This window comes from Perca fluviatilis, chromosome 2 (assembly GCF_010015445.1).
Source record: "Perca fluviatilis chromosome 2, GENO_Pfluv_1.0, whole genome shotgun sequence".
Lineage (NCBI taxonomy): Eukaryota > Metazoa > Chordata > Actinopteri > Perciformes > Percidae > Perca > Perca fluviatilis.
The window spans coordinates 42,989,500-43,009,922 of NC_053113.1; the positions used below are offsets into that span (position 1 = coordinate 42,989,500).

At 40.8% G+C, this 20,423-nt stretch overlaps 1 protein-coding gene across 1 annotated transcript in view; it reads right to left on the reverse strand.

Moving 5' to 3' along the window:
* Positions 1-3,291: 3,291 nt before the first annotated feature.
* The window catches only part of efhd1 (EF-hand domain family, member D1), a 70,455-nt gene continuing 53,323 nt past the window's right edge, over positions 3,292-20,423 (reverse strand). Inside the window, exon 4 of the mRNA XM_039826347.1 lies at positions 3,292-6,602. Within this exon, the coding sequence (XP_039682281.1) occupies positions 6,468-6,602 (135 nt within the window). The 3' untranslated portion in view covers positions 3,292-6,467. The remainder of the gene's footprint in view (positions 6,603-20,423) is intronic.

Here is a 20,423-nt window from a genome sequence, read left to right on the forward strand (position 1 = left end):
TGTCTACGTCGGTAGGATTAACAGATAAAATCTCATAAAGCTAAAAACCCCCGTTCGCAACCTCCACCGGCCGCTACGAGTTCATGTCGCTGACCAAGCCGTTGAACCAGTCCTCACTGTCGCATCTCCGCCAGCGGTAGGGCTCCAAGCCGGCCACGGCTCGCCTCCGAGCATCAGAGAGCCCCACTCGGTGCCGTGTGTGTGTGTGTGTGTGTGTGTGTGTGTGTAAGTAAAGAGAGAGAATGGGAGAAGAAGTTTGTGTGAGGTGGACCTGGTCACCACAGACCCAAATCTTCTCAGCTGTTGCTACTGTCATGCTGCACTGTCTCTTCATGTGGCACATTATGTTTGGCACATTGTATGGGTCACATCTTATATCATAACAAGGTAATACAATGTGTTATCAAGTGATGACTAATTAACAGTAATGCAAATGCTAAATGCCCTAATACCTGTTGATACTACAACAATGCAGAGTATAGGCTCTTAACCTTGCAGTTTTGCACATATCATGTAAGACTCAATTTCTCCAAAACTCTCCAGAAAGTGCCATTTAACGGTATATTTTTCAATTTTTTTCCTGGGGGGGTATACCCCCAGACCCCCCTAGAATATATATATATTTATACATACACGTCAATGGTACTTAGAGAGTTAATATGAGGTCTCTCTCTCTGACAAAGTAAATCAAAGTGATGTGTACGCGGAGGGATAAAAGAATATAAATAATAAAAATAAAGAGATTTGAGAAGATTGGAATTTTTTTAACAAAGCTTTTCTTGTGGAAAAGACTCTGCCTCCAGCGGCCCCCAGGTAAATTGAGTTTGAGACCCCTGTCCTAGAGATTTCATCTGATCAACTTCAAACTCGTTCTGTGCCATCTTAAGATGTTAAAGATGAAAAGTTGTTAAAAGAAAAACTTTTCATCATAGGGCGTGGCGGGGCAGCCATTTTGTGCGTTTCGCCGCCGAAACAGGAAGTGGGTGTAACTTGAGTGTACGTTGTCCGATTACCTCGAAACTTTTCAGGATTCATAAGAGTCCAACCCTGAGGACAAATAAAGGCCGATATTTACTTAAAGTCATAGCGCCCCCTAGTGGCAAGTAGGGGTGGGAATCACCAGAGGCCTCACGATACGATATCATCACGATACTTATGTCACGATACGATATTATTGCGATTTTAAACATATTGCAATATTCTGCGATATATTGCAATGTATTACCTTTTTTCCAACTTCAAATTTTTCCCAATTTCAAATGATGTCCCCAAAGGAAAATGTTGTCAACATCTGTTTTATCGAAAAAGATACATTTCTCTTTTTGTTCATCTCACTTAAATTTTATTGCTGCAATATGGGATTGTCCAGCAGACAGACTGACCAACACATATATCATAGAAGATCGATACTTGGCGTCTGTGTATCGATACAGTATTGCCACGAAAAATATCGCGATACTATGCTGTATCGATTTTTCCCCCCACCCCTAGTGGCAACAGGAAGTAGGCCTAAAAGTCAAGGTGCTATACTTTAACGAACTCCTCCTACAGATTTCATCCGATGGACTTCAAACTTGGTCGGTACCATCCCAACACCTTAACGATGAAAAGTTATTAAAAGAAAAACTTTTCGTCAGACGGTGTGGGCGTGGCGTGGCGGCCATTTTGAGTGTTTAGCGATGAACAAAGAAGTTGTTGTAACTTGAGTGTACATTGTCGTATCTGCCCGAAATTTCTCACAATTGACAAGGGTCCAGGCCTGAGGACACCTACAGGCCAAAATTGACTTTTGGTCATAGCGCCCCCCACTGGCATCAGGAAATCTGCCTTATATGACAAACATCATCCGATTTACATGAAACTCAGAATGTGTGGTCTACATGTGATACTAAGCCGCCCCCTATACTATTACCACGCCCACTTACTCAGGCCACGCCCCCTTTGATAACATTTGAACTGTTTAAGGTATACCCTTGTGTGAGGTATCATTGAACTCAGCAGAGACTTCATTCTTCATTGGTGATGGTTTGACCCGCCCTCTATGCTTAAGCCACGCCCCCTTTCATACCATTTCAACCATTTAAGGTATACCCTTGTGTGAGGTATCATTGAACTCAGCAGAGAGTTCCTTATTCATTGGTAATTGTTTGGCCGGCCCCCTATGTTTAAGCCACGCCCACTTTCATAAATGCTGACCCATCTAAGGTATAGTCTTGTGTGGGGTGTCATTGAACTCAGTAGAGAGTTTCTTTTAATTGGTGATGGGTTGTACCGCCCCCGATTCTTTAGCCACGCCCCCTTTCATAGCTAATGAAATGTATGACGTAGAGTCTTGTGTGAGGTATCGTTGAACTCGGCGGGGAGTTCCCTTTTCATTGGTGACGATTTGCGGTGTCTGAGTGCCGCGCAAATGGCTCTCTGAGTATGGTCTAGACCTGCTCTATATGAAAATGTCTTGAGATAACGTCTGTTATGAATTAATGCTATAAGAAGGAATGGACTTGACTTCACTTATTCTTTCTTCGTTATTGCCATTTTACATTTCAATTAAAGCTTTAGTGCGTAACTTTTTGATATTAATGAACGTCCGTTACATTCAAGCCATTACCAAATTAGTTGATACAAAGCTTATTAAGACTATCAGCTCCACACAACTCTCTCTGTATATCTCAGTATGGCTATATTCAGAAAATGGTGTTGTCCGGCGACTTTCGCGTGCAGAAAACCTAGTGAAGATAATTACTTCTTCTGAAGAGTCCATCATGTTTTTTTAGTCCTCCGTGTACTCCTTGGCTACTAGCAACTGCGTGGAGGAAGGGTGGGGGCGGGGCACGATCACCGAAGACTTGTGTCAAGTGGATGCGCCAACTGTTTGGTTATCATTACTTAGAAATTCCTCATGAGGGAAACAGAAACTACGCACTATAGCTTTAATGACATACTTACAAATTTTGTCCTTATATGTATGTATTAATTACATCATTAGTCAATTATTTGATTAATTTCTTTTTTTAAGTAGATACATATTCATGAACTACTGTATAATTATTTCCATCACACTTGTGGTCATCCATAGACCAGTTGGCTCTAGGAAGGAAGGAGCTGGGGGTTTGCAGCTCAAGAGAATGGGATGGAAGTTAGCCCTGTGGTGAAGTGGTATTCTGACTCATGCCTAATGCATGCTGGGATAGGCTCCAGTCCCCAGTGAGGGATTGCGTAAACAATACATCACTATCTACAGTATGAATAGTGGAGAATTTCCCAATAATGCTACCAAGCCTCCTTTATGAGTATTTCTTATTATTTATACTTTATTGCAATCAAATTAAACTTCCATCTGACAGGGAATATAACAACACAATATCTTTACAAGTGCCCAAAAATATATTTCACTGACCTTTTTCATGTTAAGTTTCTGCTAAAACAAATAACAATATATACTATTTTATCTATGAAAAAATACATTGTCAATTTCCACAACAAATACAAAAGAAGGGATGTGATATGCACAGTAGTTTTGTTATATGACAACTTGAACGTGCTACAACTTAAATACATTACTAGAGCTAAAAAAAAGAGGGCCAGATACATAAACTGCACTTCAAGCACCGCTTAGGTCAGTGGTTCAGCTTTTTCAGGCCTGTGACTCCATTTTTAGGTTCCAAAATTCAAATGACACCAAAGTTATCAAACACTTGTGTTTAGGAATTAGTGTTTAGGAGTTAGGAATGGAGCTTGTATATGGCACATGACTGCTGCCTTTGCCAGAATTTGTCAGCCTTCCATCTCTATATCAAGCCCAAATGCACTCCTGTCCCAAGACTTACAAATCCTGACACAGGCTGCGGTCAGGTGGAGGAAAGAGCAGGTTCTGGACACGGATATGCCTTCTTTACATGGATTATTTAGGTTTGGCATATTAAAGATGTGTTGTATATTTGTGACACTTTCCCTTCTTTAGTAACATTGAACACTAGATGTCAAGAAAAAACCCAGCAGCACCCAGAGTGGTTGCACCCCACAGTTGGGGAGTCACTCCCCTAAAATAAAAAAAAACACAAAATGTGTTTAACATAGTTATGTTTGCACAAAAAGAGCAACTAAACAGAAATGTTTGTGTAAGCTTTAAAAGGTGTTGGTAGGTGTATTTTGTTTATTTTTTATTTTCCATGCTCCCAGCAGGAGGACGGCAGTGTCCAATCAAAGATTAGATCTAGGATTGCATTATGGGGATTGTAGGAGCCTGTGTTTTGGGAGATTGACAAGACTTTTAAAATCTGTCTCTTGCAGTTCCTTAACTTTATGAAAGTGCAATACTAAATCCCTGGAGTACCTCTCGCTACATACACTCTGAAAAGCTACAAATTAGACTAATTTCTTATGTTACAGTGTGTAAGCCATGAAAGCGTCAGTTTTAAAGAAATGATTCAAACATTGCAGAGCATTCATTTGGTGTTGTGGATCCACACAGACTCAAGCAGACTGATGGAGAACCATTCCAGAGACACTGTCACTTATCATAGCGACAGGAGTGCAGGTCTACTCTGGTGCAGAGGTGACCCGCTTCACTCATTTGTTATGCATACAGGAGTGCATGAGATTTCTAATTCTGATCTGTTTTACATGGGAAATAAGCTAAACTGATGATTTAAAATGTATCACAATATCTAGCCTAAATAAGACACTTGCACTGCATGCATTGCATGCTATGAAAAACAGAGACATACACCACACTTAAATGCACATGACAAAGTATTACCTGTGCAGTTGGAGAGGTCATGACAATTTAGATCCTAAAAATAGAATCACAAGCCAAGTGAGGGTTGAGAAACCCTGGTACAACATGTAAGCATGCTTAAATTTTTAATGTGTGCTTTTACTAATGCAGTTTAAAGTCTTCAGTCTGCTGTGGTTCACCTTGGTTTAGACATAGAATAAACATTTAAAGGAATTATTAAAGATATTTGGAAAATAGATCTATTTGCTTTCTTTCTGAGAGTAGATGAAGTGAGCTGGAGTCAGGCCGTTGTTAGCCTAGTTTAGCATAAAGACTGGAAGCTGGGGGAAACAGCTAGCCTGGCTCTGTCCAAAGGAAAAAACATGCACCAACCAAAACATCTAACGCTCACATGTTACATCTTGTTCATTTCATGAAACTAAGAAATTGCGTGCATGCGTGCCTAGTTGCCTACGTCATAAAAAAAACAAAAAGCACAGTCACATACAGCAGTGACACAAGGCTATTTCTGAGTAAATCTAGAGCATGGGCAGGTTTTGATATTTTATCATGTAAAAATCTGGGGAATTGAAACTTGAGAACAGCAGGAGAGGGGCAGAAGATTTATATCATCTATAATATGCCTTCTATATCATTTAAAAATGTGGTAAAAATAGACCAGACGCCATAATGACTGCTATATGGCGAGGCATTTTTGAAGCTGCATGGCGCGGGGCGTCCTGTGTGAACAGCACCGTTGGTTAACATGGTCGCCGAGGGGAAGCAGGCAGCGCCAGTCGGCGGGGGTAAACCCCGTGTTAGAGGGGTTGTTGGACAGCTTTTAGCCAGGCTAGCTGTTTTTCTCTGCTTCTAGTCTTTATGCTAAGCTAGGCTAACCACATCCTGACTTCATCTGTGTACCTAACACACAAACATGAGCTTGGTATCAGTCTTTTGATCAAATTAACCTATTTCCCAAAATGTTGAAGTCCTCCTTTGAAAATAACCTCCCTGATTTTGAAACTTGACACTTCACTGTTGAGTTTTAGTGGTCATGTGGGGATTTGGGGCAGAATATCCAAACCAGGGAGTGCACCTTATGTGGATCAAATCATTATCAGAAGTGGCATACTATATACTATAGATGGAAGCCATCAGAGCACAGCCTGTTTAGTGTTGGATCAGTACACGGAGTCAAAGTCAGTGGCTAATATTTCCACACTATTTTATTCTACAATAATTAAAATATTATGCTACAGTTATTCATTCATTATATTATCTATTACTATACTATTTCTATTACATTGCAGGTTGTAAATAAGCCCATTTAATACCTGTTGTTAACAGTACTGACTGAATACAGCTTAACTTTACCTAAACAAGTCAAATTCCCTCAAGGTGAAAACTTCCAGTTCTTGTACAGAGGGAGACAAAGTGAAGTTCCATAGAAATGCACAATAAATCTGATATTTCCATGAATTTAGAGATATTACTCAACATTTCCTGTGTGTTTGCCTGGTTGTTTCCTGTTGAACAGCTGCAGAAAGTCTGAAATGAATAAATCTTGCCTGTTAAGTGGTTGAAGGTATTTTCAAATATTTTAGAAAGTATTTACTTCAATGCTTCTTTCTAGTTTTGTTATAATATCCCAAATTCTGAGCAATGCAATTGATTAAAGTGTAAGTGGAATGAGAAGTGCTGACTCAGTGGACCGAGACGTGTGCCTGTCAGGGTTGGTATCTGTGGAGGGTCAGGAGCAGAAGGCTGACTGCAGCTGCTTGAAGGCCGCTTGTCTCTGTTTTTTCTCCACTTCCTGTCTCTTGCGTTCTTCTTTTTCTTCTAGAATCTCAGCCTCAAATTTGCTGCCCAGAGACAGAGCCTGCATCTGGTAACACACAAAATGACAATGTTCATTCCATCAACTCAAATCCTGTGTTTCCCATTCATTACCAAGACTGCGGCGTCCTGCCACAGTTTCATAATGAAACCAGAATATTTTTTCACTCCTCATGATAACTTTAAAGATCTCTAACGTTGTGTTTTGCACCGCCAGTTAATACAATTAGCCTATTGCTCCATTGGGCCAGGGGTTGAAAAAGTAAAATAATCTAGGGTTTCTCCCAGTATACTGCAAGCCTGGTGGCCTAAGTTTCCCCACACCAGGCCTGAGCCACTGTGAATAATTTTTTATCTATTTTTAGACATGTTTTTACCTTCAGGGCAGAGGGCAGCTTGGTTGGAAACTCAGACGTAGTCATGTTTTCAAATCTCCAGTTAGCTTTTAGTGCTGACTTAATATAGGGCCCTATGGAATCTGTCTTATAGTTTTTTTAAATTCTCTATTTTGCGATCCTGTCCATGAGTCTGTTATCAAAGAAACTATTGGGCTCTACATTAACGCTGCCATCAGTCTGTGACTGGCCCTAGCCGGATGAAAAAAAGGCACTTGCCACCGGGCAAAACAACTTTTCTTGGGGAAACACGGTCGTCATTTTGTTTTAATAATTTTCCAGACAATGCTTTGTGGCGATGTTATGTTACTACGTCGTACAGTTTGACCACTGAGATGTGATTAATGGTCAGCTTGCTTGCAGTCTTTTTCTCAGCCAAGCTGGGTCAAATCTGTCCTCCTGTGCTTCTCAATGGTCCTGAGGCAGCGTCTGAGGTTTCTGCATCAAGCCTGCAATCACTCGCATCTCCGTGCCGTGGCCAAACAAAACCATGGGTGTCTAACTCAACTACACTCAAGGGGCAGACATGTAGAGTTTATTGACATGCTTTTATTAATCAAAAGTCAAATATTTTTGACTGTATTATTGCATGTCTCACATAGCCTTCTCACATACAAGTTGGTCCACATAAAGCCCTTAATTTCCACAAAAACGTTCCTTAACCATCATAGAATTTAGCAAATCAAGCAAAACAATACTTTCTGATTACAATTTAAAAAGGAGGCTCCCATACTCCTACCCACAGCCTGAATATGCAAACTCTCTGTGGTAAACTCTGAGTCTCAAAGTCGGCAAATCTGCCAAATTCTGCTTTGAGTGTAGTGTAATTGCAGTTTGAAAACAGTTTCCTGTCTTTTTGGTTTGGCATAACTAGGCAGGCCTAGTTACAATTGATATGCGGGCAGGATCAAAGTTAGCGAGGGCCGAATCTTGGCCCCCGGGGCTTGAGTTTGACATGTCGCCTAGATTGTACAAAAGGTCAAACCAGCCGCCTGACCCCTGTATACTGACCTTTTTTTTTTTTTCAGAACTTTATTTATTGAGTTTTCGGTAGTATTGCTGACAGTGCCAGCGCTTACCCGTTTCCAGGCATATGGATATTCATGTTCATAAAATTTAAGAAATGCATCCTTATCTTATAAAAATCCTCAACTTTCCCTCTTGCTATGTAGGTCAATTTTTCTAGTGCCAGACTGCAAGACATCTCCTTAACCCACTGTCTAGAATCAGGTCTCTGAGTATCCTTCCAGGTTAAGGCAATTACACGTTTGGCTTGCAACAAACTGCAGAAATTGATCAGTTTGCGTTTCTTTGCGTTTCTTCTTTTGTTTACTGGGAAATCTCCAGGGTATATGTGTAGTAAACACATTTTAGCTTCAATGGGAACAACCATATCTGTCAATTCAGAAGTCAGCCCTAGAACCTCTTTCCAGAATACCTGGAGTTTTCGGCATTTCCACATACAATGATAGAGAGTGCCAATTTCTCCAGTGCACTTACTACATGTATCAGGGATCTCAGGATTAAAATGATGTAATTTAACCGCAGTAATATAAGTCCTGAGCAACCACTTATACTGCAACAGTTTAAATCTAGTATTTATAGTTTGGGTTTGGGCGTGAAGACATGCCTTCTCCCAGTCCTCTATAGAGATCTTTACCTGAAGATCATTCTTCCATGCTCCTAAATACGATATGGAGTTCTCCTTGGAGCCTGCTAATAGTATATCATAAAACTTTGACAACTGACCTCTGGCATGTAAATGGCTTACCGTGAATTTTTCGAGAGTAGATAATATAGGTTCTAAGGTAGTCTTAATTTGGGAATATACAAAGCTTCGAATTTGCAAATACTTAAAAACAAAATTCTTGGGAAGGTTGTGTTTATCCATTAATTGTTGGAATGACATTAGAGTCCCTTCATTATACAAGTCTTTTCTTTTGCTTAGTCCTTTTTCTAGCCAGTGTTTGAATCCCATATCACATATCCCTGCTGTGAAGTTTTCTTTTCCCCAAATAGGTGTAAAACCTGAGAGTTTGGGAGTTTCATTAAAAAATTTGTGGGCCTCGTGCCAGATCAATATAGTATTTTTGAGGAATGGATTATGTGCACGCTGTTTGAGTATTTTGGTTGGTGCCGAGTAAAGGTACAAGTGCAGTGGCAGTTCTAATGTGTTATTTTCTATCTTTATCCATGCTGGGCCCTCCGTAGTGAGAAAGTAATACATAGCTGCACGGAGTTGGGCTGCTCAATAGTAAAGTTTCATATGAAGCAGTCTTAGTCCCCCACGTTCAAATGGTAGGTGTAACAGGGAGAGTCGCAGTCTAGGACGCTTACTATTCCATATAAAAGCGGGTGAAGTTTTTGTTAAGTGTGGAGAAGAAAGAGGTGGGCAGAGATGGACTGAAAAAGATATAAAAATTTGGGCAGGATAGACATCTTAATAATATTTATACGTCCTATCATAGAAATAGGCATTGAACTCCATTTCTCCAGAGATTCTCCTACTTCTTTTAGCAGAGGGTCATAATTAGCCTTTCGCCAAGCCCCGCCCCCCTTAGTTACTGTTGCTACGTCCGACAAACAAATGGTCAAACACGACCAGCGCGACAGATTGCCATGACGGGAGGAGGTATACCCGTGCGTGTCAGTGACCTTTTTTGGAGCAATACATCCGCGATATCCTCCAGATCGAGGCAAAAGGGGTTACAGTATGCAGTGGAGGGATATATTCAAATGTTCGACTTTGTTGTAAACTGACGAAAAATAAAGTTGGGGAGCTCAAAGACCCAACACAACAGCAGCTAATGTAGCTAGCATTAGCTAACATGTTAACTAATGTTGGCTAAAGCTAAAGGGCTCGTTAAACTTAGCTAGCTTAGAGAGTAGGTTAACTTTGGTCCAATTTGTGTTCTTGCGTCTAGTTAGTAGATCTAGACAACACGGTAACTAGTTAGCTGTTAGCCTTACCTTTGAGCAGACGTATTTATGCTTCGTAATGTTCAACACATTTGTCCACACGGTTTTATCCATTGTAGGCACCGCTCACGTTGGCCCTCATTTATGAAACGTTTTCTCTTCAACGTGAACGATTTATTTGTACCATTGGCCCGAGTTATTTCGGCTTGTTTTTCCAGCCCCTCTGCTGTCAGGAGACCGGTGTTATAGCCCTACTGGTTTCTACACTAACTGGTTTCCGTATGTTGTGTTTACCTAACAGCTGCCGATGTGGTCCGCCTGTGTCACCAGATTCGTCACATAATCACAAACATATTACTGGTGATTTTCAAATCGTTTCCCAGATCTACTAGCCGCAAAATGTTTGTCTAAGTAATCGCCACATCACAGCCACCTACAACAACAAAAAAGATCTAAAAACAATATAATCATTTAAGTTCGTTCGAGCTGGTTTCGATCTTGTGGCATAAATATAATAGTTAACACCTAAGTCGGCAGCTCTACACAGTGAGCTATCAAAGCTCTGAATGAAGCTGCTTCCAGTCACCTATCTATCGGCTCGTCATCACCCAGGTAACAATTTGATTTGAGCTGATCTAAAACAACTGGTTACCTGGGCTTGGATGAGGAAATACCCGATGGTAGTTTTCACGTTTCTTTCCTCACATCTACGCCATATGGACTACTACTACTTCATCACAGCCACCTACTAAACTACACATTGGGACTGATACATATGTTTTAACAGTAACGATAACTTCGTGGTCTAATATTGTCGATATAGGCTACACAATTGTTACAGCGAGTCACAGAAAAGTGGTAGTAGGCTGCATGACTCAGTTTGAATGCATGGTCTTCATGATTTACAGTCATCGTCTCTCCTTCTGTGTAACCTATATTGTATGGCATATAGTCGCTAATATATACCTCAGAATTTGCAAAATAACGGCTTGTAATACAGTGTTAACCTACTTGAGTTTGGCGGCGGATTAACCAAGCATGTTAATGTGTCTAATCGAATCATTCCATCCAAAAATGATGTAAAGTTGTTCTGAAATCTAACTCCGACACAGCAAAGTAGCTATTAGTATTTTTAATGAGCTTATTCATCTTTAGTGATAGGAGTTTCTCTCTGGTTTAACCCAGTTGCGCCCTTGTGGACAAAATAAACACCAGCAATTACAACATGAGAAACATCACATTCATAGCCTTAATTATTACAAGCCACTTCCAAAAACTAATATAGGCTACATAATGTGATTGTGGACATTACGCTATAGCCTACATTTAAAAAGTGTTGATAGAGGAATAGCAACAGAGTCGGGTATAGCCTACGCCGAAGGGAGGCTACAATATTACAATGAGGAAATTATAGGCCTATTATTGTTTCAGATCAACCCAAAACAAAATGTTCCTTTGATGTTAGCAATCACTGGGAGGCGATTAAGGCATATATACAGATCAACTTTCTTTTTGCGCCTTCTTGCAATTGTACTGATTCGTTATGAATGCGTTTTTGGAAGTGGCTTGTAATAATTAAGGCTATGAATGTGATGTTTCTCATGTTGTAATATGCTGGTGTTTTATTTTGTCCACAAGGTGCGCACTGGGTTAAACCTAGAGAGAAACTCCTATCACTAAAGATGAATAAGCTCATTAAAAAATATCAATAGCTACTTTGCTGTGTCGGAGTTAGATTTCAGAACAACTTTACATCAGTTTGGATGGAATGATTCGATTAGAGACACATTAACATGCTTGGTTAATTCCGCCAAACTCAAGTAGGTTAACACTGTATTACAAGCCGTTATTTTGCAAATTCTGAGGTATATATTAGGCTACTATATGCCATACCATATAGGTTACACAGAAGGAGAGACGATGACTGTAAATCATGAAGACCATGGCATGCATTCAAACTGAGTCATGCAGCCTACTACCACTTTTCTGTGACTCGGTGGTAACAATTGTGTAGCCTATATCGACAATATTAGACCACGAGTTATCGTTACTGTTAAAACATATGTATCAGTCCCAATGTGTAGTTTAGTAGGTGGCTGTGATGAAGTAGTAGTAGTCCATATGGCCGTAGATGTGAGGAAAGAAACGTGAAAACTACCATCGGGTATTTCCTCAACTAAGCCCAGGTAACCAGTTGTTTTAGATCAGCTCAAATCAAATTGTTACCTGGGTGATGACGTAGCCGATAGATAGGTGACTGGAAGCAGCTTCATTCAGAGCTTTGATAGCTCACTGTGTAGAGCTGCCGACTTAGGTGTTAACTATTATATTTATGCCACAAGATCGAAACCAGCTCGACCCGAACTTAAATGATTATATTGTTTTTAGATCTTTTTTTGTTGTTGTAGGTGGCTGTGATGTGGCGATTACTTAGACAAACATTTTTGCGACAGTAGATCTGGGAAACGATTTGAAAATCACCAGTAATATGTTTGTGATTATGTGACGAATCTGGTGACACAGGCGGACCACATCGGCAGCTGTTAGGTAAACACAACATACGGAAACCAGTTAGTGTAGAAACCAGTAGGGCTATAACATCGGGTCCAGCAAGGGGGGGGCGGAGGACACGCACTCTCCCGCAGCTGTTGCCTCGTTCTGACTCATGAAAAAAACGAGTAAAATAAAAGACACTGCATAAACTCAGCTACTGTGTGTTTATTTAAATATAAGTACACCTACATGTAGGCCTAAGAGATTGCAATATAAGCCTGTATATTACTATTAGGACTATAGAATACATGTGTCAAGGATGTAGGCTATAAACTTCAGCTGGAGTCCGATTTACTACGGCAACACTATTGACCGCATGATCTCTTTTCATTCCGCATTCTTTCTACAGCCTTTAATAACAGTTTTCAGGCTGCCAAATAGTAAACACGTTAGTGCAAATGAATCCTCCAGACAATCTCTCGGGGTATCTAGTGTCCGATTTACAAACGCCGTGGGCACACCGCTTCACCTTCTTGCTTGTTTGTCGGACCTGCTCACATAGTAACGGTTGCGAGGATGTGTGATTGGACAATGGCCGTTTTGGGGGAGGGGCCGGCGAGAGGTCAATTGAGTGATATAATCCTTCTGGGGCATTTGCAAACTGTGCGTGGCTCGGGGGACGACCTCTTCTTTTGAGGGTGCGCAAATATGACCACATCAACCCCATCCTCAAATCACTCCACTGGCTTCCTGTCTCACTCAGGGTTGAGTACAAGGTCTCCCTCCTTACCCACCATACCTGTCAAGTATCCCGTTTTGGCCGGGAAAGTCACGTATTTTACCCTTCTTTCCCGCCGTCCTCCCGTATTAGTATTTTCCCGTAAATCTTCCGTATTTTAACCTGCGTTATTAAAAAATAATAATAGCCCGGGCCCGAGCGGAGTAAAAAAAACAAAAACATTCCCAATCTGAGCTCTGTCACTAGCCTCGCGATAACCTGTAGTATAACCTGCTGTAGTAGGCAGTAGCCTACTACAGCATATATCTATGCCTACTAGTACTGTAGGCGGCAGTTGACGCGAGGTTAGTGTGTGAGGTCAGATGATGAGTAACAACGCAGGGAAAAAAACAGAAAAAAAAACGCTACGACAGAGACGGTGCGCTGCCAAAACTTATGAAGGCTTTACTATGCATTCCCCATAGCAATGCAAGTTCAGAAAGGGTGTTTAGCATGGTACGAAAGATTGTTACAGAGAATAGGATGACGTTAGACAACAGAACTGTTTGCGCTCTACTCTCATGTAAAATTAACCACTTTGGCCCAGCCCACAAATACACTCCTTCCAAAACAGTCTTAAAGAATGCAAAGTCTGCAACAAATTTGTACAATAACTCACTAAAAGAGTAAAGATTTTTTATGTGAAATGAAAAGAAAAACTGTAAAAGAAAATCAATATGAAATGAAAAGAATGTGGAATGAAAATAAAATGTAAATGTAAAGACAAGCAATGTTATAAATTGTAAATGTTTTCATCATTCTGCATCAAGTGGTGATTTTAGCTTTCTTGTACACCTGTCTTAAAATGTAAGGGATACTGGAGCTTGGTTGGGGTGGTGGGACTGCTCACGGTGGGCGCCGGAAAATTTCCCTTATTTTCAAATCCAAAACTTGACAGGTATGTTACCCACCAGTGCATTCATGGTGAAGCCCCCCCCTACCTCAAGGAACTCCTCACCCCACAGACCTCAACACGTACCCTCCGATCTGCCTCAGCATATTTTTTTAAACCTCCCAGGACAAAGCTCTGTACAATGGGAGATCAGGCTTTCTGCTCAGCTGCTCCCAGTCTGTGGAATGCTCTCCCTGACCACCTGAGGACCCCACAGACTGTGGATGCTTTTAAACGTGGCCTTAAAACCCACCTTTTTAGGAGAGCTTTTGAGTGAACTTGTGCCCTTTTCCTTTTATTTACTTCTTTTTTTTTCCATGCTCTCCATAATTTTTAGCACTATCATGTAGCACTTTGAGATTTGCGTAAATATAAAGTGCATTACAAATTAAATGTATTATTATTATTATTATTATTCTCTATTTAGTAATAATAAGGCACTTTTGCTGTTGTTGACTTTATAGCCAGAAAACTGACCAAACTCATTCAGAGTAGGCTAAGTGCATTAATTGAGGTTCCCAGATTTGTTAAAAACACAACAATATCGTCTGCGAATAGAGACAAACGATGCTCCGTCTCACCTATAGTCATACCTGTGATTTCAGACGACTGACAGATAGACATGGCCAAGGGTTCGATGGCAAATAAAAAAAATAGAGGGGACATGTTACAGCCTTGTTGTGTTGATCTATAGAGATTAAAGGGCTTTGAAAATAGGCCATTCGTTTTAATTTCCTTTTAATGGTTCAGTATATAATAATTGAATCCATTTAAGGCATGTTTCCCCTAAACCAAATCAAGTATATTAAAAAGGTACTTCCATTCAATCCTGTCAAAAGCTTTTTCAGCATCTAGAGACAGGATTGCATGGTCCTTGGCATGGTCCTTTTCCCATATAAGATATTCAACAGCCTGCGCGTGTTATGAAATGCCTGTCTGCCCTGCACAAAGCCGTTTTGATCATTAGCGATCAGGATGGGAATAATAGTTGCATAGTATTTTGGTGTCACATGACATTAACGATATAGGAAGGTACGATGTTCTTTCTGAGGGGGATTTGCCTGGTTTTAACAAAAGGGAAATTCTGTATTCTGACCTTTACAGTAAATGCATTGCATGAAAACAGTTCAGGATACACATACACTACCGGTCAAAAGTTTGGAGTCACTTAGAAATTTCCATTCCACTCCATTACAGACAGAATAGCTGAGATCAGTTGCATTGTTTTTTTAATCAGGGCAGCAGTTTTCAGATTACATTATGTGCTTACATAATTGCAAAAGGGTTCTCGACTGTTGTAGAAAGAAGTGGCTGATCTTTAAAAAGGGGGACACAGCCTATCAACAAAACAAGAAATCTGTGTCCTTGTACCTAATAAGAAATATTTCTTATCACCGGTCTGCTCAGTCTGGCACCTTCTAAGCCAGAGTTTCCCCTTTGGATAATTTCACTTAGATCCTTAGGCAAGTAATCCATTAGAGGCCGCCATATGTCCATAAAAGTGTCATCATTTCCTTTTAATTTGACACTTGTCTTTCCATAGGAAAAACTCTAAAAAACATATTGTACCACTGAGTTTTACAGTGGGAGGTTTCTTCTGGCCCGGATCTTTACATATGCTGTGTTTAAATATTGCTCTCACTTCCTTAGATACACATGACCAGAACTTTGATATTCTTGGACAGCTCCAGAAGCAATGTATATATGTCCCACTTGTTAACTTACATTTAAGGCACAATGGTGATCTATTAGGGTCAATTTTGTTCATAACATGAGGTGTCCTGTGCTGTCTATGAAGTATATTGTATTTATTTAAATTTATTGCTGATAATAAGAGTGAAGTGGTCCGAATACATCCCTCCGAAGCATCTTCATCGTATACACTTTGATGGTCCTCCTCCCACCGCTTCACAAGCCCATCAACATTGTGTTGGTTACAACTCTGAAGGCTATTATAATAGTATGTGATAAGACCTTTATTCAATGTAAAATTAATTATGAACTTATCAATTGGTCCCTTCAGTGTTTCTGTTTGAGTTAGCTTGAAATTTTTATTGATAAAGTGACGGACTTGAAGATAAGTCCAAATCAGTTTTGTGCTTGTGGAAAGGACATGAGGATATTATTATCATCAAAGAAATCTCCAACTACTCTCACTCCCCTTTCCCACTAAGAGCAGAATACAACATTATCAACACCAGGTAGGAAGTCCCTGTTACCCATAAGTGGAGTCAAATAGGAAAAGGCACCCTTTCTGCCTACAAACCTATGCATGTCATGCCAGATCTTAATAGAGCTTTGAAGTATTGGATTGTCCCTTACTTTGGGAAGGGCAGTTTTTTTACTAGTGAGTTCCCCTAGTAATCTAAATGGGACACAAGCCAATGATTTGAGTGGGTCCTCTATTCCCTTCAAATAGCAGTGAACCCATTCATATATGAATGTGCTATGACAGGCCCAATTGTATAATATAATATTAGGGAATGCTAGACCTCCACTGTCTTTTGGGAGCTGTTTTCATACTTAACCTGTTTTTTTTCTTTTGCCAAATGAACTTTGAGAAGTCCCTTTCAACCTCTTTTGCTACCTTTTTAGAAATAAACAGAGGCAACATCTGCATGGGATAAAGCAACCAAGGTAGGGCATTCATTTTTAACAAGTTAATTCTGCCCATCCAAGAAATTGGCAAATCCATCCACCTGTTAAGATCACTCTTGATATCTTCATGTACATTGTTGAAATTTGTTCTCAATAAATTCTTAATATTCTGGGATACAGAAATACCTAAGTATGAGAATCCTGAGGTAGATCAAAAGAATGGAAAGTTTGGTATATTTGGCACATTATGACCATATCCAATTGGCATGGCCATTGACTTACTAAAATGTATCTTGTATCCAGAGAAGGATCCAAAGGTCTGAATAACAGACATTAGCGCAGGTATGGACTCATCTGGACTGGTGAGAAAATCATCATCTGCATATAATGCAATCTTATATGATGTGGATTTAATTTAGAAACCCGCTATGCTGTTATGGCTTCTAATAGCGTCTGCCAGTGGTTCAATGGCCAAAGCAAAAATAAGCGGGGCCAAAGGGTCCCCTTGCCGAGTGGTCCTCCCTAACTTAAACTCTGATGATTTTATACCATGTACAAGTACACTCGCTCTGGGTGAAAAATATATCAGCTTAATGAGTTTAATAAACCCCTCCCCCAGTCCAAATGTTTCCATGATGGTGAATAAATAAGGCCACTCCACGCGATCAAATGCCTTTTCGGCGTCAAGTGAGATTACAAAACCTTGTGCCTGATTAGTATTTGCATGTTGTATGATGTTAAGTAATTTTCTCATATTGGTATAAGATTTCCTGCTTTTAATAAAGCCCGTCTGGTCAGATCCGATTAAGAGTGTCCACATTCATCAGGCTGGTATGAGCTACACTCGTCGGGGGGTTTTCCCTTTTTAAGGATTATAGATATATTGGCAGCATATAATGAGCCTGGTAGGGTTAACCTTTCTCTATTGAATGAAGGTACATCCTTAGCAGAGGTCCATCTATGGAGTTTAATCATTTTTTATAAAACTCTAGACCCTAACCATCCGGTCCTGGAGCTTTTCCGTTCTGCAGAGAATTGATTGCCTTTTTTGGGCCCTATTTTAATGATCTGAAACTCAAGTAATAAACCAATCAGAGAGTCATATCACATTCCCTTTAAGAGCAGGCACGCTTGTTCCATGGCGGATTGCTATTATGACGGCAGATTTGCCTGCCGCACGCCAGCGGGAGCTGTCCGGGATGCAGCAAAGTAATAAATCCCTGTCTTGATCGTGTGGCCATGCTGCTGCTCCTCTCGGGCGCATCTCCTCAAGTCTGGAGAGGATTGCTGCAGCCATGGAGCGTGGGCCTCCAAACGCACCACCTGCACCTGTTGTGCCCCTTCCTCCTCCCCCCATTCCATCTCCGTCCACCTGCTTCAACAGGAGTGCATCGCGCATTGCTACTCCAGACCAGATTCCGCCGGAGTGTCCAATCCCTCCGTAGTTCAACTCTCTCTCTTTAAGTCCTCTAATATTTCCTCATTTATGTCATCCATGATTCATGGAAATGTTGTGTAAGACACAACAAGCCGCAAAGAATGCTGCGACTTTTTGAGGATTGTACTGTAAAGTGCCTCCTGACCTATCCAAACACCTGAAGCGCATTTTCAGTAATATTTTGCAAAAATGGGAACTGCTGCATCCGTGTAGATGAGAGAAGCAAAGTGTATGCGCGTTGTGCACACGCTACATTATGGCCAAGCATGCGCCCCTAAAATAGCATCTGAATAACGCGCTACTGACTTTAGACTAGAGCCACTGACTTTAGACCAGGTTTTTCCTGATCAGTGGCGGAATTGTTTTCTGAAATGGCAAAATAGCACCAGGGAACGTTTGTGCTGGAACCGCCTCCGGGAGCGCAAATACATTCCCTAATTTACCGACGTGTGTCTATGGAGGGAAAAGTCCACTGTGCGTCGGGTGCAAAATAGGAATGATACATTTGTCGGTGTACAAAGGCAATTGCGCTGAGTGCAAGATAGGGTGCTTTATCTCTTCACTGGTTATTGGTCTTCCAAGAGCTGATTTATCTGCTTCTGATAAGGAGGGGAGATTAAGCTTTTCCAGAAACTCTGTATACAATGTGATGATGTAGTGGATTCTGAGGTGTAAAGTTTTTCGTAAAAGCTCTTCATCATCTCCACCGTCGTTTTGGTCTCATAATGATTTGTCCCAGTTTCGTCCTTTAAGGAGGAGATAGCCCAAACCTCACGCCTACTAGCTGCTAAGCGTGCAAGTAGTCGCCCTGGTTTGTCACCCATTTCAAACAGTCTGTGTTTTGCATGGAAGATACCTGCATCTGCCTTTTGCGTCAAGAGTTGGTTAAGAGCTGACCGTGTGGCTTCTGCTTTTTTGAACAGAGTTGCAGAGTAATTATCCTTTAGTTGTTTATCAAGATCAGCCATTTGTCTCTCTAAATTCAGCTGCTCTCTCAAAGCTTCCCTTTTCCTGGCTGTGCTATATGAAATTATGGCTCCCCTAAAGTAAGCCTTGAGCGTATCCCAAAGTATGTATGGATTGGTATCATTGTTATCATTAATTGAAAGAAAAATATGAATTTGTTGTTCCATAAACGTCACAAATGAGGGACTATTAAAAAGTGAGGGATTTAGTCGCCATTAGCGTGGTGTGGATTAGTGGGAGGAACCATAATGGACGTATCTGCATGGTCTGATAGTAAACGAGTACCTATAGTACATTCCTCTACTCTATCTAACACCATCCTTGAGACAAAGAAATCTATTCGGGAAAAACTTTGGTGTGGATGTAAAAAAAAGGTAAAATCTCTCCCTCTAGGGTGGAGAATTCTCCAAGCATCAAACAACCGTAAATCTATACATAGCTCTCTATTGGCCTTTCTCATTTTAGATGTGACTTTAGTCAGGGGGCATTGGTCTACCTCAGGGTTCAAAACACAGTTAAAGTCTCCTGCAAGTATACTGAATGTTGCAGACATTGCAGAGGCATCAGCTAACAATTTAGAGTAGAATTCTTCTTGGTACACATTTGGAGCATATACACATCCAATCATTATATGTTCCCCATATAAGAATCCTATAATAATAACATATCGACCTAGACTATCTTTAACACACTTTCCTAAAGTAAACTGAGTGTTTTTATTTATTAGGATGGCCACCCCTCACTTGTAGAAAATGACGATTAATAAATTTGTCCTACCTATTCTCTCTTACATTTTCCATGTTCCTTGTCATCCAAATGGGTTTCTTGTAACAGGACTATGTTAGCTTTTTCCTTCTTTAGCCAGCAAAATAGTTTCTTATGTTTAACAGCATTATTTATTCCCTTTATGTTAAACGAGACATACTTAGTGGTATTCATCGTTCTACACAGTTAGATGACTGACTATGGGCCCTATTTTAACAATCTGAAACGCAAGTATGAAACGCAAAACGCAAGTAGCTTTGTGGGCGGATCTCGGGCACTGTTGCCAGCAGGATAAATGACTCTTGCGCCCGACGCAAATCTAAAATGGGTTGGTCTGAAGTAGCTAGGTGTGGTTTGGGCGTAACGTGCAATAAACCAATTAAAGCGTCATCTCACATTCCCTTTAAGAGCAGGCGTGCTTGTTCCATGGCAGATTGCTATTTTGACGGCGGATTTGCCTGGCGCACGCCAGCGGGAGCTGCTGATGCGAGATGCAGCAAAGTAATAAATGCCCGATTTGGCCGGGTGGCGATGTTGCTGCAGCCCCTCTCCCATCTCCTCAAGTCTGGAGAGGATTGCTGCAGCCATGGAGCGTGGGCCTCCAAACGCACCACCTGCACCTGTTG